The sequence below is a fragment of the Mesoplodon densirostris genome, chromosome 13, assembly GCF_025265405.1.
Source record: "Mesoplodon densirostris isolate mMesDen1 chromosome 13, mMesDen1 primary haplotype, whole genome shotgun sequence".
NCBI classification, from domain to species: Eukaryota; Metazoa; Chordata; class Mammalia; order Artiodactyla; family Ziphiidae; genus Mesoplodon; species Mesoplodon densirostris.
In genome coordinates, this window is record NC_082673.1 from 1,220,511 (window position 1) to 1,240,420 (window position 19,910).

At 50.2% G+C, this 19,910-nt stretch overlaps 1 protein-coding gene across 1 annotated transcript; it reads left to right on the forward strand.

The window, feature by feature from the left end:
- Positions 1–578: 578 nt before the first annotated feature.
- On the forward strand, positions 579–12,809 carry MCM4 (minichromosome maintenance complex component 4). Its single transcript, XM_060115943.1, has 17 exons — positions 579–654; positions 805–874; positions 999–1,088; positions 1,213–1,376; positions 1,463–1,564; positions 2,382–2,477; positions 2,560–2,655; positions 3,975–4,113; positions 5,070–5,290; positions 6,788–6,908; positions 7,335–7,594; positions 7,938–8,303; positions 8,755–8,882; positions 9,593–9,800; positions 10,615–10,843; positions 11,235–11,368; positions 12,216–12,809. The coding sequence occupies exons 2-17, from the start codon at positions 811–813 to the stop codon at positions 12,306–12,308; spliced, it is 2,511 nt and encodes an 836-aa protein (XP_059971926.1). The 5' UTR covers positions 579–654; positions 805–810; the 3' UTR covers positions 12,309–12,809.
- The last annotated feature ends 7,101 nt before the right edge of the window (positions 12,810–19,910 follow it).

Consider the following 19,910-nt stretch of genomic DNA (forward strand, 5'->3'; position numbering starts at 1 on the left):
AACACAGCCAAAAATAAATATAAAAAATAAATGCTGAGACTTTCCTAATGACTTAAACTCTTTAAAAAAAAGAGATAGAGGCAGGCTTATGAATGTGTGGCCCACAGTACACTTAGCACAATACGTCAAAACTCGGGGAGAATCAGGAATCCAACCGCTCGACCTCCGGAAATAGATGCGGAGGACAGGTGGCGAATTGGAGTTGACCGAGTGCCCGAGGCAGAACGGCTCGGGTCAGGAGCCACAGCTAGCTCTTGATAAGGAGGGCGTGGGGGGGGTGTGTGTGTGTGTGTGTGTGTGTGTGTGTGTGTGTCGTTTGGAATCCCAAGGGACACAGGAGCGGCTCCTCCTTAGGCACGCCCTGTAGAGGCCGGCCTCCCCAGATTTCCCGCGAAATCGCATTCCGGCTTCGGACAAGACCACCGGAGCGGGGGAGCCCCGAGCGAGTTGTGCGTAGGTGTCCCGCGAGGCGCGAGGCGCGAGGCGCGGGACGGCCGTTCGGTTCCCCCTGCCGCTGCACAGTGGTGCCTCCCGAAAGCGGGGCTGCGCGAGGGCGCTGCTGCGATTGGTGGGCCGCCGCTGGGGGCGGTAACAACGGTGCCGCCGGCGGGAAACCTGGCCCCTGCCGAAGCGGAGCAGGAGCGCGACCCTTAGGTGGGGCTGGGTGCGGCCGGCGCGGAAGGCGGGGGTCTGCCGGGGTCGGCGGTGCTGGGGGGAGGGCCGAGGGGCAGGGGGCCGGAGCGAGGGGAGAGGGGCGGGGGTCTTAAAGGAGCGTCCCCGCGAGCCTGCGTCCCTGTCGCGCAGCCCGCCATGTCGTCCCCGGCGTCCACTCCGAGCCGCCGCGGCTCCCGGCGGGCCGCACCCGCTCAGCCACGTGAGTGTCCGCGTGCGGCCGTGCCCCGCGGGGTCCTCGGGGAGGCAGGGCGGGCGGTGCCGTGTCAGCCCCATCCGGCCCCAGTGCCGCCCGCGCCGACGCCGCCGTGCCCATTCCCCCACAGGCCAGGACCCGCTGTCGTCGGGAGAGCCTCAGCCGCTGCCCGCGTCACCCGGCGCCGAGCACCGCAGCCCGCCCCGCGCGCCTCCCCCAGGTGCGCTGCCCGCTTGGGCATCGGGAGCCCGCCGTGCCGGGGGGCCCGGGGGGGGCCGGGCGGGGGGGAGGGGACGCCCCGCAGGGGTCCTCGCCGCGCTCACCCCCGTGGACGCGGTCCCCAGGGGCCCCCTTGGACCTGGACGTGAGCTCGCCGCTGACCTACGGCACCCCCAGCTCGCGGGTGGAGGGCACCCCGAGGAGCGGCGTGCGCGGCACGCCTGTGCGGCAGAGGCCCGACCTGGGCTCGGCGCGGAAAGGGCTGCAGGTGGACCTGCACTCGGACGGGGTGAGTGCGGGGCCGCCCGGGGCGCGGTGGGCCGCGCGAGGTGGGCCGTCCCCCGTGAACCTGCTCCTGTCGCCTTTCCTGTGCAGCCGGCCGCAGAGGATATAGTGGCGAGCGAGCAGTCTTTGGGCCAAAAACTCGTGATTTGGGGAACAGATGTAAATGTGGCGACGTGCAAAGAAAACTTTCAGGTGAGGTTTCATTCCTCGGGGCTCCGGAGATGTGGGGGAAAGTACTTGTCACCTCCGTCCACGTGGCCCCGGTATTTAGGAGTAGATCTTCACGTGGCTCAGAGTTTTTAGGAAAAAGAAAAGCAGCTATGCTTGTCTCCAAATTCTGACACCGTTCCTAGTTTCCTTTTTTTGAAGTGTAGTTGACTTACAGTAATGTGGTAGTTTCAGGTGTACAGCAAAGTGATGTACAGCACAGTGATTCGGTTATATTTCTTTTTCTGAATATGTTCCATTATAGGTTATTATAAGATTTTTAATGTAATTCCTCGTGCTGTACAGTAAATTCTTGTTGCTTTTCTAATTTACGGCTGGTAGTTTGTGTCTGTTAATCCCATACTTCTAATTGATCCCTCCTTCCCTCCCTCCCTCTCCCCCGCTTTGGTAACCATAAGTTTGTTTCCTGTGTCTGTGAGTCTGTTTTGTATATGGATTCATTTGTGTTACTTTTTAGATTCCATGCAAAAATGATACATAGTATTTGTCTTCATCTGACTTATGTCACTAAGCATAATGTTTTCTAGGTGCACCCATGTTGCTGCAGATGGCAAATTTCATTCTTTTTTATGGTTGAGTAATATTCCATTATGTGTATACATATATAAATCTGTATGTATCACACGTTCTTAAGCCAGTTGTCTATAAATGGGCACTTGGGCTGTTTCCAGGTCTTAGCTAACTTGAAAAGATACGTGGCCCCCAGCATTCATAACTTTTATTTTGAGTAGTTGCTGGTTCCTAACTGCATTAAGCTTACTGTTTCTCTCCCCACGCTAAGAGATTTCTTCAGCGTTTCATCGATCCTCTGGCTAGAGAAGAAGAAAGCGTTGGCATAGACATTACTGAGCCCCTGTACATGCAGCGACTTGGGGAGGTAATTAAATACACTAACCTGAAAATTCAAACTAGGGGTTGAAATGGTTAGCAGGATATAACTTGTATGTTCTGCCCTGTAGATTAACGTTATTGGCGAGCCGTTTTTAAACGTAAACTGTGAACATATAAGATCATTCGACACAAATCTATACAGACAGCTCATCTGCTACCCACAGGTAAGAATTTGCCCTTGAACTTGGGGGACTGCAGTAAACATCTAGAAGATCTGCAGGGTTTCTGGACATTAGGGTTTCCTTAGTAACAGAGAATATGCCACCAAAGCACCTTTTGGGGAGCGGGGGTTGCCGCATGGCATGTGGGATCTTAGTTCCCCAACCAAGGATCAAACCCCTGCCCTCTGCAGTGGAAGTGAGGAGTCCTGACCACTGGTCCGCCAGGGAAGTCCCCCAAAACCTCTTAAAACCATGTTCTGTCTTTTTGAAGATGAACACTTTTCCACACGTTAACATTAGAAATCGGGGGTGTTATTGTTGACAGCATGTCATCGTTTGGTTGGCAGCGTTTCTTAGTACATAAAACAGTGGTGACTCATGATTGACAGCTTGTTGGGTTTGATGACTTAAAACATATTAAACGAAAACACTTACACACACCTGCCTTCCCTAACAGGTTGTGTTAACCATACTGCAGTCTTCTCTGGGCTTAAGGTCAGGCTTTATCAACAAAGCATCAGCTACACTGATTATAGCTTTAGGCTTTGGAGGCAGGCAGACTTGATTTTAAATCTTGATTCTGCTGCTTAATAGCTGTGTAACCTTGGTCTAGTTCCTCAGCTTCCCAGAGGCTGTTTCCTTATCTGCAAAATGGGGAACAGGTGTTAACAAATTGGAATAATTATGATTTAACCCATTTTGGTATCATTCTGTTATGGAAGAAAAGTAAGACTTGAAAGTATGAGCTTCTGTTGCCAATTAAAAGCGTACAATCATGCCAGCACATCCTGAAGGCACGATTATATGTCTTATCTCATTTTTTTTAAGTTTATTTATTTATTTTTGGCTGCATTGAGTCTTCATTGCTACACGTGGGCTTTTTCTCTAGTTGCGGCGAGTGGGGGCTACTCTTGGTTGCAGTGCGCGGGCTTCTCACTGCGGTGGCTCCTCTTGCTGTGGAGCATGGGCTCTAGGCGTGCAGACTTCAGTAGTTGTGGCCCACGGGCTCAGTAGTTGTGGCTCGCGGGCTCTAGAGCGCAGGCTCAGTAGTTGTGCATGGGCTTAGTTGCTCCGCGGCACGTGGGATCTTCCCGGACCAGGGCTCGAACCCATGTCCATGTCTCATCTCATTTAACTCTAGTGAGAAGATGCAGAGGTGAGAGGGGTTTACAGATAGCATGTGTGATTTTATAGGGTAATGCTTTTGGATTATGCCGTATTCTTTTTGTTTTTATGCCTTGCTAACATAAATTGCTTTATTAGATTTAACCCTAAGAGAAAAATACAAACACAGCTTGGCACCGTTATACTTGTTTTTAAAGGAAGTTATCCCAACTTTCGACATGGCTGTCAACGAGATCTTCTTTGACCACTATCCTGACTCAATCTTAGAACATCAGATTCAAGTAAGACCGTTCAACGCATTGAAGACTAAGAATATGAGGAACCTGAATCCAGAAGGTAATATTTTTTTCCAGTTTACTAAGATATAGTTGACATATAGAAGATAACATTTGTAACAGCAAGAAAGTATGTTACGTGAAAGTCACTTCATCAAGGAACTTTACAAGAATTGGTGACTGATGGTGGTTGACTGTGAGTTGACCGAAACCAGTTGCAGGTTCAGTTACCCCCTATGCTTATGGATCCACCATACCTTTTCTAACTAAACCGAAGTTATATAAAAGATGCTGTAACTCTTGATACTTTTCTGTCTTAAGATGAACTTATCCGATTATGATAGTTTTACAGTTATTTTACTAAGAAGGCGCTCTCAGAATCAAAGTAGAAGACAAATATAAAATACGATCCCTGCCCTGAAGTGTAAGGAGGAAGTCTAGTTTGGAAAGTAAGAGGAGAGACAGAAGAACAGAGCAGGAGTGTCTCGACCCAGGGAGAGACCGAGCATGCTGGGCCCCAGTGGGAGGAGCTTGTGGTGAAAGATTTGGAAAGCAGACCTGAAACATTCTATTGTGTTATTTATTTGGGGAAATGCTGTATCAGGGGCCCCAGTTACTAGTGGGACAGGTAAGTCTCTGAACCCTCCACGTGTACTGGGCGTGGCTATGGAGAAGATTATCACGAGGGCGTGGGCTGTGACAGCCACTTCACAGGTCCGGTTGTCCCCAGGCAGCCTCGGGTCGGCCTAGCTCGGCAAGGGTCAGTAGACTTAAGGGGTTGAGAGGGAGCAGACTGGTCACAGGAGGGGCATCCCAGGCCAGAGCTGAGGGTACCCAGCAAGATGTTCGTGCTCTGGCCGTAGCGTCTCCCTGTGACCCCCGCCATCCCAGCACCTCCATTCCTCCAGTGAGGTTCTCCCGGGCTGGACAGCAGAGCCAGACCCGCCCCCGCTGGCCTCCAGCTTGTGGAGGCCCACGCCCAGCCGGGACGAGCCGCCCCCTCTCCCCGCCTTGCAGACATCGACCAGCTCATCGCCATTAGCGGCATGGTGATCAGGACGTCCCAGCTGATTCCGGAGATGCAGGAGGCCTTCTTCCAGTGCCAGGTGTGCGCCCACACGGCCCGGGTGGAGATAGACCGCGGTCGCATCGCGGAGCCCTGCGCGTGCGAGCGCTGCCACACCAGCCACGGCATGGCGCTCATCCACAACCGCTCCGTCTTCTCCGACAAGCAAATGGTGCGTGGCCCCCGCCCCCCTCCACGTGCCCCAGCCCGGTTCTGCCCCAGCCGGGTCCTCAAAAGCCGAGTGTAACTTGTCCACTCAAGCAGCCCTGAAACCATGCTTCCTGGTGGGTTGAGCAGCTTCATTCCTCCTCGGAGAGCAGGTGTGTTAGAGGGCGAAGCTGGGCACTTGGCATGCCTGAGGCCCCAGCCTTGGGCCAGCGGCACAGCTGCACCGCCCACGGGCACCTGGGCGCTGTGTTCCACACTTGTCGTAGGGGAGGAGTGCATTCTCCAACTGAACATCTTAAGTTCAGTGTCGTTCGTGACTGATTAAGTCAAATTTAACACAAGATGCTTCTATGGGAAATACTTAAGATTGTAGGATATAAGGGTGTATACAGCATTAAGAACAGGAAACACCGTTTGGTTAAATTCTGTCGTTTGGCAATTCTACCACTGGTAAAGAATGGGCTGAGAAGTTTTGCCAAAGTTTTACTCACAAACTATAGCCTAGGGAGTTTGACCTTACAAGCCCTCTATTCATGAAAAATTTTAAGATGCAGATCAAAATGCCAGAGAAAGGCAGAAAACCATTTATTTACTGCAATTGTAAGGGTATAAAGTAAGCATAAGGAGTGAAGTTTTGTTTATTTGTTTTAATGTTTAAGCAATCTTAACTTTAAGTGGAGAGAATGAGTTCAAAGTATAGGACAAGAGATAGTTTCCCTTATTAGGAGTCACTAGGAGAACACGAACGCGTGTGAAAAGCATCCACTTCCTTGCTGATGGAAGGGTCATTGAGTTGAGTAGCTTTCTCCTCACGTGGGCACCAATTCCTGGGCCTGGATGCTCCCAAGGCTCTGCCCGCAGACTCGCTGCTGTCCTTCCGGCTCCTCCAGCCTGCCTCGGGGCCCTTGCGCTTGCTGTCCTGTCCCTGAGAGCACGTGGCCCCTCCCTGACAGCCTCTCCTCTGCCCGGTGGTCACCTGGTTTGAGAATGGCCTTCCCTGCCCTTGATGGTGGGAAGCGCAGCCTCCACCCCCGCCCCTTGCTCCCTCCTGTCTTCTACCACCACGCCTGGCACTGCCAGGACTGTGTGTCCCTCCACTCTGGGGCAGAGTCCCCAGCACCCGGGACGGAGCTTGGCAGCTGCTCGGCAGATGCTGTGGGTGAGTCGATGTCACCAGGACAGGCAAGAGTCTGGGAGGCACGGTGACCTGAAGGGGGGGGTGCTTCTCCACCCAGAAGTGCACTGGCAGCATCGTCCAGAAGGAACTAGAAACGCAGGCCGACGCGGATGCAGGCGTGCCCGCCACAGCCTTAAGACGGGGAAAAACAGCCCTGGCATCCCCGCCCTCATACGGGGCAGCCTCTACACGAACAGCCGCCTCAGAACGCGCGTCAGGCTGGGTTTCCAGAGGTGGAAACGGCGAGGCCCCAGGGGCAGCAGAGGCACGGCTGGGTGGGCAGGGCTCTGGGCCTGTCCTGAGGCGTCTCCTCCCGCCGCTCAGATCAAGCTCCAGGAGTCCCCCGAGGACATGCCCGCGGGGCAGACGCCACACACGGTCATCCTCGCCGCTCACAACGACCTCGTGGACAAGGTCCAGCCTGGGGACAGAGTGCACGTCACAGGTGAGGGGCTCCAGAGTCAGCCCTGTGACCTGGTCGGGGGTGCCTGGCCTGGGGCTGCTGTTTCCAGCGCCTGCCTTTGACCTCCGACACGGCCCCTGCCCAGACGGTAGGCTGTCTGCCTGTTACTGTCTGAAATAACTTGTGAGCGGCCTTCAGTATTTGAGCTCTTTGGGTTTCCTTCCTTTCTAGGTTTTTGGTACGGGATTTAGGTACTTTCTTTCAGGTAGTTATTGACAATTCCTTACATTCGGTTTAAGAGAAGTGAAACTTCTGTTTCAAACTGCGATGCATCGAACACAGACGCGAGCAGGTGGCGTGTGGAGGCAGTGGTCCCGGGTCAACCTCGCTGGCTCTGCTCGGAGCCCCGCCTCCCCCGTGCTCCAGGCCGAGGTCCGGCAGGTGAGAGTGTGTCCTCTGTGCCCTCAGGCATCTACCGAGCGGTCCCCATTCGCGTCAATCCCAGAGTGAGCAACGTGAAGTCTGTCTACAAAACCCACATCGACGTCATTCACTATCGGAAAACCGACTCGAGGCGTCTGCACGGCCTCGACGAAGAAGCAGAGCAGAAGCTTTTTTCAGAGAAGCGTGTGGAATCGCTCAAGGAGCTTTCCAGAAAACCAGACATTTATGAGAGACTCGCTTCCGCCTTGGCTCCGAGCATCTATGAGCACGAAGATATAAAGAAGGTAACTGACTGATGTGCTTCTCCCTTGCGGCTGGGCTTGAGAGCTCTCGGGTCGGACAGTGTGGATGCCCCGGAAAGGCTGGGCCTCGGCCCATTGGGCCGAGCGGGGCCCGCCGCCTGCCTTGGCTGTTGCTGACGAGAATGGTCCGCATCCTCGTCTCGTTTCCAGGCACAGAAGCTGCCTGGGGTGGGTGGAGTCCGGGCACCTATGGTATCCGTGCCCCAGGGCGGACGCGCGGCCCCTCCCGTCCTCTGATCTCTTCACCGTCACCCTTTGTCCATCTGACTGCATCTCAGCTGCCAGCGGCAGGTGAGCACTGAGACCTGTCTGTCCGCCCATCCAGGGAATCCTGCTTCAGCTCTTCGGCGGGACGAGAAAGGATTTCAGCCACACAGGAAGGGGCAAGTTCCGCGCCGAGATCAACATCCTGCTTTGTGGGGACCCAGGGACCAGCAAGTCCCAGCTGCTGCAGTACGTGTACAACCTGGTCCCCCGGGGCCAGTACACGTCCGGGAAGGGCTCCAGCGCCGTGGGCCTCACCGCCTACGTCATGAAGGACCCTGAGACGCGGCAGCTCGTGCTGCAGACTGGCGCCCTGGTGCTGAGCGACAATGGCATCTGCTGCATCGATGAGTTCGACAAGATGAACGAGAGCACACGCTCCGTCCTGCACGAGGTCATGGAGCAGCAGACGCTCTCCATCGCCAAGGTCAGTCGCCCGTTCTGTCCCGGCGTGGACACAGTTGGGGTGTCGGGGGGCTTGAACCTCAGCATCTGTGGAACCTGCAGCTTGGGAAACTGGCCGACACTTCTGTTAGGTCCCAGCTCAGTCTGAGTATTTTCCACAGGATCCTCTTTCCTCCTTTGCGCTGTCCTAACCCTCTAATGTGTGGCGCTCGTAGAACTTGAGTTTGTCCTAATGCAAGGGGTTTGGTTACTGAAAAAGACGCAGTCGCAGCAAACGTTCATCTACAGCTCGGTCCTTGGCCTGACTCAGCGCTCAGGGCTGTCCCTAGTGGGACGCCTGTGCAGAAGTCACCTGTGCCGGGTGACGTGGCTCGTGGTGACGGCGGATCCCTGGCAGAGGGCACACAGGCGGAGGTGGCTCAGTTCCTGCCAGCCTCGGGGCGAGGTTTCTAACCACACTGTCCCTCCGCCAGGCTGGGATTATTTGTCAGCTTAACGCCCGCACCTCCATCCTGGCAGCCGCAAACCCTGTCGAGTCTCAGTGGAATCCGAAAAAAACCACCATTGAGAATATCCAGCTGCCCCACACACTGTTGTCAAGGTACGAAAACACGTTTTCATAGAATAGATGGTCTCACTTTGCTCATCTGTGGAATGTTCAGGGTGAGCTTGAGAAGGAAATACAAGGCAGAACCCAGCTAATGTCATAAACTCTTCAGGACAACGCAAAGTCTGCACATCTGCATGGTCACGAGTTTTCCAGGCAAGGACGGTGTGTTTTTCTGCCCACCTTGATGTGTACTAGGTTTTTGGAGCAATTAGGGCCTTTCACCTTCATCCTTTCAGAAACCCGCCTCTCGCTCCTCTCGGCCTTAAAGCCGCTGTAGAGAATCAACAAAGTGCAGAGAGCGGTTTTACACAGTAGATAAGGGTCTGAAAATTAAACTTGTGGAAGGGGAGTCATGTGGTCCATACTTTTTCTCAAAGGTAGATATGTTTAGATTTTGATTACTTGACTGTTCCAGCAGATAGTTTCTTCTCCCCAAAAGAGTTGAATACATTTTCATTCGCATCTTCCAGTCTTCAGAATTACAGCAGCGTTTCCCTTGGGAGCATCTTGCTTCTGGCTCAGCTTTCAGTGCTCAGTATTCCCGGGCAGAAGGGGCCTGCGGGGCAGGGGCAGGGGAACTGGAGGCCCGGGCTCCTCAGGCCGCCTGGGCAGGACACGCCTCCCTCCCTTGCAGGCCCAGGGGTCCACTCACAGGTACGTGGGTGTCCCAGCTGGGAAAACTGTTTACGATGTTTTCTCAGGTTTGACTTGATCTTCCTCATGCTGGACCCTCAGGACGAAGCGTACGACCGGCGTCTGGCTCACCACCTGGTGTCCCTGTACTTCCGGAGTGAGGAGCAGGCACAGGAGGAGGTCATGGACATGGCAGTGCTCAGGGACTACATCGCTTACGCGCACAGTGCCGTCCTGCCGCGGCTGAGCCAGGACGCCAGCCAGGCACTCATCGAGGTACCTGCGGCCAAAAGCGCAGCTGGGTGCCGCTCAGCCTCTAAAACAGCCTCTGAAACTTCTATAACTGTCTTCCCTCCTGTGTTGCAAAATCGAGTTTTCCAAATGTAGAAAGGGGAAAAGGATTCATTTCTACACATTGTGCACACTCTTTGTATTTAAATACTTATAAGCACAGTGTGTTTAAGACCAGGACACCTGAGTTGAAATATAGGTGATGCTACTTAGTGACTTTGTAATTCTGGTTTCTGGGCTGCATTTGCTCGTTTCTAAAAAATTAAGTATTTTATGTACACTTCTTAGAACCTTTTAAGTGGGCAGCGGTGCATGATGACACATACGCAGTAGACATTGTGACACTAAGAAGGTGCCTGGTGCTTTGATGGGCTTTACATCCTGACAAAGCCCCGAAGATGCTCAAGTGAAAGTTACAAGTGATAACGTCTCTGTCCTCTTGAAGGAATTACGTCATCCGTGTATGGGTCTAGACAGTTTACCTCTTGCGTGTTGCCCCACTAATCCTCGGCCTGCTCCTCGCAGGGGTGTAAACGAACAGACCAGAGTCCTCAGCCGCCCTTCCCAACGCCGCGTCCTCTGGGTGCCGGGCTGCGCACACCCTTGCTGCCCTGTCCCGTCCTAAAGCTGCACCCGTGCCTCCCCCAGATGAGGCTCGAGGCCCAAGGCTGGACCCGCTCTCGCTCCCCTCAGGACCTACCTGCCCAGGGGGTTATTTAACGGGAGCCCGACTGGCCAGAGTCCAGGCGCGACCCTGAGGTCATCGTGTGAGGAGTTGGCGTGTCCCCTGTCTCGCCAGGCTTACGTGGACATGAGGAAGGTCGGCAGCAGCCGAGGGATGGTGTCCGCATACCCCCGGCAGCTGGAATCGCTGACCCGCTTGGCCGAAGCCCACGCAAAGGTGCGGTTTTCCAGCAAGGTGGAGGCGATCGACGTGGAGGAAGCCAAGCGCCTGCACCGGGAGGCCCTGAAGCAGTCGGCGACCGACCCGCGGACGGGCATCGTGGACATCTCCATCCTCACCACAGGTGGGGCTGCGCGGGCCCTCTGAGCACGTGACGGGGGTGCTGAGGAGGTGGGTGTTGGTGCACCTGACCTGGTCCTGTCCTGCCCGCCCTCCGGGCACCGCGCCCCGGGAGGAGCGGCTCGGTTCTTCCCCAGCGAGTGCGGCCCCGCTTCTGGGCACGTTGCCTGGACTGTCTCGGTGGAAAGAAGCCGCTAGAAATAAGCTCTTCAGAAACGGGGGACAGAATTCAGAACTTGCTACAACTGTCCCCCAACCTTATTTGGTGACGTGACTAAACAGTTTTTTTTTTTAAAGAGTATAGTTGACTTATGACTAAAGAAATATTAGTGGAAGTTTGAAACACTTTTGCTTCCTTAGAGCAAAAACGTCTTCACTTATTTCTTTTAAATCAGGAATGAGTGCCACCTCTCGTAAACGGAAAGAAGAGTTAGCTGAAGCTTTGAAAAAGCTTATTTTATCCAAGGGCAAAATGCCAGCCCTGAAATACCAGCAACTTTTTGAAGATATTCGGGGACAGTCTGATATAGTAAGTGTTTATGTGTATATTTTGTTTAATAGAGTTTTCTTTTCCCTTGATGCTGCTTTAAAGTTTTTTTCTATTTTTTTCCCTTCGTTTGTAGTTTAAGTAATAAATTGTTTAAGTAGTTACAGATAAAGAAGAGAAGTGAGATCACCACCCACCATCAGGGAATGATCGCGATGAGATTTTTTTTTTTTTTTTTTTTTTTTCTTTTTGCGGTATGTGGGCCTCTCACTGCTGTGGCCTCTCCCGTTGTGGAGCACAGGCTCCGGATGCGCAGGCCCAGCGGCCATGGCTCACGGGCCCAGCCGCTCCGCGGCATATGGGATCCTCCCAGACCGGGGCACGAACCCGCATCCCCTGCATCGGCAGGCGGACTCTTAACCACTTGCGCCACCAGGGAGGCCCTCGCGATGAGAATTTTGTTGGGCTTTCAGTTTTCTGTGTGGATGTGGATGCATGGTTTTGAGCCGTGTCAGTTAGTACTCTTAGCTTCATCTGTGATGCAGAATCCACTTCGTGACTCGCTCACTTTATCTCACGCCTCCCCCGCCATTTACTTAACCACTTGGTGGGCACTTAGAGCGTTTGCAGCCTCTCCTGCTGTTACAAGGAAAGCTGAGTTCATGGCAAGAGCCCTGCTGGTCGGGTCCAGTCTTGCCTGCTTCCCTAACGCCCTCCCTTCCTGGCCCTTGGCAGGAAACGTTTGCCACTCCCAAGACGGAGCGTTAAGACGTGTGTACAGCCACCAGGAAGGAAGGAGACTCCGGGGGTTCTTTAACTTGGAATTGTGTCTCTAAGTGGGGAGGGCAGCTCCACGTGTAAAGTTCTTTTTCTCTTCTCTTCACCAAAGGCAATTACCAAGGATATGTTTGAAGAAGCGCTGCGTGCCTTGGCGGATGATGACTTCCTGACGGTAACTGGGAAGACGGTGCGCCTGCTCTGAAGCCCCACGAGGAGCGCTGGTCACTGCCCTGCCGCCGGCAGGAGAAAGAGCCTCAAAGTCATTACTTGGCTGCATAAAAATGTTCTAACCTGGGTTCAGTTTTCCTAGGGAGGCGTATGTGTTCATCTTTTTTAACATTTTAAGTAAAGAGCACTGTGCCAGTTTATGAGCATGGTATAGTACGACTGTTTTCTTCAAGTGCCGTTTCTTTAACACCAGGTTTGAGCTGTGTGTAGGTACAGACAGCAGGGTGCGATCTTCTCTGGAGACAGCGGTCTGGGTCATGGTTTTGTGCTGGACCTTGTCGTGGCCGTTGGAGATGCTCGGGTGCTCCTGTCCCTCCTGTGGGGAGGTGCACGGCCATCGCTGTCCCCACTGAGTCCTCAAAGCTTGTTCTCTCGGCTACATGAGGCTGGAAATGATGGGGTTCCATGTCACTGCTTTCTACTGCTTCACCCTAATATGTAAAACTTTTTCCTCAATAAATGATAGAATAAGTAATACTTGGTTATCAGGCATTATTTTTCATTAAGAAAAAAGCTTTAATAAACACTGCTTTCATGGAAATTCATGACAGTAAGTACTTTGTGTAAGTCATAAACTCACTAAGACATAATACATTTCATCTTACTCAAAAGTTATTTCAATTCTAGCAGTCATTCTCATAAAACCACCATAGGCTGAAATCTCAGGTGGAGATACTATGGTAACAAGTAATCCCTGGAACATTCAAGTCTCCATGAGTTTGGCCTTTTTTAGAATCAACATTCATTAGCAAAGCATTCACGGAAAGTGATAGATCTAACTGAGTGTTTGAACAGCCTTAAAATGCTAACGTGGGTGTGGGATTCAGAGGTCATCTGAGCAGCTCCAGTGGTCCCCATTCTGTCCTGGGGGTCACAGTGCCTCGGCGGCAGTCAGGCTGGGGCATCAGAAGGTGTGAGAGACGAGTCTGAAATGAAAACCACTGAATCTTCTGAGTAGAACTCTGTCCGGTGTGTTTGGACGCTGCTCACGCTTCCAGAATTGGGCAGAGAAGGGAGACCGTTGGAGAGAGGAGTCTGAGGCCACACGCTCAGCGGTTCCCAGCCCGAGGTGCTCAAGGTGGCTGGTTCTCAGGCCACTGATGAGCTGTGGACAGCACACACTACACCGGGGCCCACAGTGTGCCGGGCGTTGTGAGGCCAAGTTCCCTGAACCAACTGGGAACGGCGAGAGCTGACCTTCCCCCTAAACTGCATTCTCAGTAAGGTCACAATAAGAATGCCTTCTTGCACAATTACGAGCTAAGTGAAAGAGCACTGCTGCAGACCTCCCAGGTGGTCCAGTGGCTAAGACTCCCAGGTTCCCAATGCAGGGGGCCCGGGTTCGATCCCTGGTTGGGGAATTGGATCCCACATGCATGCCGCAACTGAAGATTCCCACACACGGCAAACGAAGATCCCACTTGTCACAACTAACACCTGGCGCAGCCAAAATAAATACTAAAAACCCCAAAACAAACAGCATTGCTGCCATCAGGTTCTGGAGCTGCTTCCTTTACACAGTTCTGTAGATCATAGACGAGTGATACAGGAAATAAAGACAGGCTTTCCCCAAACTGAACCCTCCGCCTGCAGTCATGGCTAGAACATAGGAAGTTAAGTGACGAGTGTGTTCAGTACCCAAACCTGGGGCGCTCCTATCTGTTGACTAAGATGCTTTCCCCCTGAGGTAACACAGTAGTGATATTTTTCTAAACCTTGTAATTCAATACTAACATGGAACTTACGGCGGCAAATAAAGTTTGATTTTAAGGGAATTTGAGTCTAATGAACATAATGAGGCTTCCGTTAAGGTGGATCTAAATTTATTCAATTGGGCGCATTTCCGGTCACTTGTGTAATTGCGCCGTGGTCTGGGGGTCTCCGAGAGCCAGGAGGGGCTCATCCTGTCAGGTCAGAGCCGACGGATGCCTGTTGGGTGTCTGTAGGCAGCGGAGCAGGAGAGGAAGAGGGTGAGTCACGGGAGAGCTCTGCTCTCACCCCTGTTCCGAGAGCTGCTCCCTTGGAGGCTGAGCCTCCGCACTTACCCTCAGGAGTATCAGGGCAGGAAAGACGGCACCTTCCCGTTTGTAGAAGGTGGTATGTTGGCACAGATGTGGGCTGCCCAGGCCAGATCCTGGCTCGTCTTCCTCCCAATCTTCAGTGCTTACGACTGGCATGTGGTCAGTGCCCGACCACGTTCCTGTGAACAAAATAAGTACAATGTAGGTTTTTCTTATGAGGACAATACAATTCAGCTCAACTCCTACAAATATATGTTTTAAATGTTACAGTATAATGTAATTGCATTTGAATTTTTCCCTCCAATTTTGACCCTGAAAGATACCCAGATTTGCTAGTTGGAACAGCCTTACTTGATTTACACACATACACAAGCCATTGTACTCCCAGTATCCATCATAAATATAACCAACTCCACCCGAGGAATCAAACATCAGCAAGAATGAAGAAACCCAGAAGGTAATGACTCACTCTTAGCACAAGGTTAGGAAATGTTTAGTTTAAGAAAGTGCTGTTACTTATTAAATTTGAGATAATTTCTTAAAATGCCTCTACAATTTAATTTTTAAAACTTTTTGAAATGTTTCAGGCTTACAAAAAAGTTGTAAGGTTAGTAAAATTCCCATTTACCTTTCACTCAAATTCCTTTGTTACATTTCCTCGAACCTGCTTTTATCATTATCTATAAAGTTTTTTTAATTATTTGAGACTAAGTTATAGACAGGATGCCCCTTTACTTATAAATACTTCCTAAAAACCATGTATATCCTAAAACCAGTAACCTTACTTTATATAATAACCACAGAATAATTTTATAACGATCGAAAAATTAAGGGATTTCCCTGGCTGTCCAGTGGTTAAGAATCATGCTTCCACTGCAGGGGGCACGGGTTCGATCCCTAGTTGGGGAACTAAGATCCCGCATACCGCGTGGTGGCACGGCAAAAAAACATAAAATAAAATAAATTTTTTTAAAAAAATTAATAGTTACCCAATCTACAGACATTCAGATTTCATCAATTATCTCAGTGATGCTCATAGCAAAACTAAAAAATACATGTTTCTGCTTCAGGATCACAAGCCACAATTTTAGAATTATTTATTTATTTACTTATTTATTTGTTTGCACTGGGTCTTAGTTGTGGCAGGTGGGCTCCTCAGTTGAGGCTCGAGGTCTCCTTTGTTGCGGCATGCATGCAGGATCTAGTTCCCTGACCAGGGCTCGAACCCAGGCCCCCTGCACTGGGACCGTGGAGTCTTACCCACTGCATCACCAGGGAGGCCCCACAAGTTGCCCTCCTCAGCTGCCCGCTGCTGCCTGGGCCCCTCCAGGGCTTCCTACAACACCTGCCCCATGATCTGAGCTGCAACCCTTTCCTAAAGGGGCCCCTCCCTAACCACCTGCCCTAAAGAACGGAGCCAGCGGCCACCTCTGCCGCTCTTATTCTGTTACCCTGCTTGCTTTTCAGCACTTATCATGGTGGGATATTGTCTCATATATGTATTTGTTTAAGAGTTTGCTGTTAGTCTGCTTCCATTAGCACAGAAGCTCCATGAAGGCAGGGACTTTTTCCAAGGCAACTACAAATTTTCCAGATAAAAAGAGAAATCTATAAAACCTCATGGGCCCCATGATCATTGCAGCATTATTCACAGTAGCCAAGACATGGAAACAACCTATGTGTCCATTGATGGATGAATGGATAAAAAAGATGTGAAATTATATATATATATATATTTATTTATTTATATTTATATATATGTAACTATACACACAATGGAATATTATTCATCCATAAAAAGGAAGGAAATCCTGCAATTTGTGACAACATGGATGGACCTAGAGGGTATTACGCTAAGTGAAATAAGTCAGACAGAGAACGACTAATGCTGTTATGATCTCACTTACATGTGGAATCTAAAAACAAAAAACCTCAGGGCTGTTTATCCTTTGGATTCTCCTCTCACTGCTCTCTGTCTATTGTTGCAAATGGAAAGTTATAAACTTTAAAATCTGCTTCCCTTTCTTCCCAGGCTTTATCAGCCTCTGCAGAGACGGAGCAATGGACTCCGTGTTTTATTTAACAAACACGCCTCACACAGCCCACGTGCCGTGTTCTCCCCTCTCAGCAGCTCCGCGGGGCAGTGCTGCTCCATTTCACAGGCACATCTCTTTGGCCCCCGAACTGGGAGGGCTGGAGGAAGACACCAGTCCAGCTAGTTCCCCCGTGAAAGAGAATCAGCTGATGCAGCCGCCTCCCCTTTGTGGTGTCTCCTCGCGCTGAGGGCTGAAATGCAGGGCCGATCTCTGCAAGGGTAGGAGGCTGTCTGCCGGGAAGGGGCAGCCTTCCGCAGCGTTTGTTCCAGAACCACCTGGGAGCAGTGAGACAGGTGGGCCCTGTTTTGTCCCAACAGAACAGCATCAGCCTTTACATGGAAACATCTGATTCGGCGACGTTTTCTGCTCATAACGTTTAGCAGTCCCCGACTTCCCTCCTGCTGCTCAGATGCCTGGGCTTCTGGCACAGACTCTTCGATTTTCAGTGGGATTTCACAGGCAAAGTGTGTGATCTGATGGCTTGAAGTACTGTGAACCCTAAACACACAATCTCACAAAAATGAAAACAGTCTTTGCTTAGTTGGAAAATTATATTGTAACATAATATTATATAACATATAGAGCATCCGTGCTAAGGCTTCCTATAAGCTATCTGCTGTGATTATTTCAAACAGGGTTTACAGTAAAAGATCCCTGAAAACGACTTCTACCTGATCAGATACATTCTGAACTTCTGAGCAACCAGAGGGCCAAGCTCAAGCTCAGCGATGTGTATTTTAAGTGTATGAAACCTCTTCCCCCTGAACCGTGGAACTTTGGAAAGGGATAAAGCGCTAGAGAATAATGACTTAATTGGCAACACGCTCCTCCTCAGGACTTTTGGCATTATTATAGCAAAACCACATTGGACTCAGGAATAAACTTTAATGACTGTTTCTTACAAGACTCCTGTAAATTAAAAAAGGATACAGTAAAGGCAGGCAGAGAAGTACAACTTATGGTCACAGCAGAAAGCTTCAGCACCAGGCACAGCCCGTCCTTGGATACTCACTCAGTAACCGTCGCCAAGCGTTTATAACATTGCTCCTTGTGACCCTAGCCAATCCTCCCAGCTGCTCTGTCCCCGAACCTAAACTTGCCTAATTATCCCAGCTTGCACTGTAACTCTGGACTTTGCTGTCAAAATGCAAAATATCTGGAAGGACTTATACATCAAAACACTGTCAAATGTGAAACTTTGCTCAGAATGAATTTGTAAGTGAGAAGGGCCTTCAGAAGAAAAGATGCCAGGTTGGCGAATTATCAAGCGTGTGAAACACTCTGCTCACTTATTCTCAGTATCAGATTTCCAGATTGTAGATAATCCTACGTAAACTCAACTTCTCATGGATAAAGAACAGACAGTTCCATGAAATAGGCTTTGGCTGTGGGGTCCAGGTGCTTTCCAAACTGTTGATTTTACACATTAATGATTCTTTTAGAACAAGGTTAATGTCATGGTAAACTATTCTGTTGCTTAATTAGTAGCTGTTATTAAATAAAATAGAACTTTATCCACCAAGGAAACACTGATTCATGTTGTTGATAAGCCTGTTTGTTTAAAATAATAATATTTTGCTTTTACGTCTTGTGCCCTCTGCATATTAATAACTAGATATGAAGGTTGCACAGATATATCAAAATTTTTATTGAGGTACAGTTGATTTACAATATTATGTTAGCTTCAGGTGCACAACATAGTGATTCACAATTTTTAGAGGTTATGCTCCATTTATAATTATTATAAAATACTGGCTATATTCCTGTGCTGTACAGTATAATGTTAGCCTATTTATTTACACATAGTAGTTTATGCCTCTAACTCCTCCATAACCTCTACCATGCCCCCCTCACTGGTAACCACTGGTTTGTTCTCTACATCTGTGAGTCTTTTTCTTTTTTTGTTATATTCACTAGTTTGTTTTACTTTTTAGAGTCATATAAATATCATACAGTATTTGTCTTTCTCTGACTTATTTCACTCAGCATAAAACCCTCCAGCTCCATCCATGTTGCTGCAAATGGCAAGGTTTCATTCTTTTTCATAGCTGAGTAATACTCAATTGTCTGTTGATAGACACTTAGGTTGCTTCCATATCTTGGCTATTGTAAACAATGCTGTAGTGAATACTGGGGTGCATGTATCTTTTTCAATTAGTGTTTTTTTTTCAGGATATGTACCTGGGAGTGGAATTGCAGCATCATATGGCAGCTCTATGTATAGTTTTTTTTTTTTAATTTTTTTTAGATGTGGACCATATTTGAAGTCTTTATTGAACTTGTTACAATATTGCTTCTGTTTTATGTTTTGGTTTTTTGGCCGCGAGGCATGTGGGATCTTAGCTCCCTGACCAGGGATTGAACCTGCACCCCCTGCATTGGGAGGCAAAGTCTTAACCACTGGACCACCAGGGAAGTCCCTATGTTTAGTTTTTTGAGGCACCTCCATACTGTTTTCCACAGTGGCTGCACCAAGTTGCATTCCTACCAACAGTACACGAGGGTTTCTTTTCTCCAATCCTCACCAGCACTTGGCTGTTTGTTGTCTTTTTGATGACAACCATTCTGACAGGTGTGAGGTGGTACCTCATTGTGCTTTTGATTGCATTTCCCGGATGATTAACGATGTTGAGCATCTTCTCATGTGCCTGTTGGCCATCTGTATGTCTTCTTTGGAAAAATGTCTCAGATAAACTTAAGATGAAATATACATCAAAGAGGAGCAAAATAGAATTTTTTCCACTTTGTCCAACTCCAACGCCACTTAGGAGCAGAGCTCTTTGCCCCTGAATTTCAGAAAATACTACAGACAGAGAAGCAGCAGCTGATCCATGTGGGCAGTGAGGCACTCTCCTTCCCTACCTCTAAGGGTAGAGCAGCATCTCTTCCTGCAGAAACAGCTTCCTGTTTGTGGGACCTACCACGTGCAGTCCTTCAGTGACTCCCAAAGCTGCTTAGTAGGACCTTCATTCCTCAGGCTGGCAGGGGCCCGTGTCCAGCTCCCCAGCTACTGTGGGCTGAATGTTGAGTCCCCCTAAAATTCCTACATTGAAGCCTAATGCCCAAAGTGATGGTAATAGCGGGCGGGCATATGGGAGGTTATTTCAGGGCCCCACAATGGGAGTAGTGCCCTCATAACAGAGAGCGACCATCCCGAGAGGATACAGTCGGTTTTCCGCAACCCTGGGAGAGGGCTCTCACCAGCCCCTGAACCTGCTGGTGCCACGATCCTGGACTTCCCAGCTCCCAGAACCATGAGAAATAAACTTGTGTCACGTATAAGCCACCCAGTCTCTGGTACTTTATTTTGTGATAGCAGCCCAAGTGGACGAAGGTGCCAACCTTCCTTCAGCTGCCCCCCATTCACCTCTGGGTGTGTCATGCTCCCCCTCACTCGGTGCTTCTGCACAAAATGCCTTCTCTGACCAACTCCCACCTGTTCTATAAGATCAGGAACCT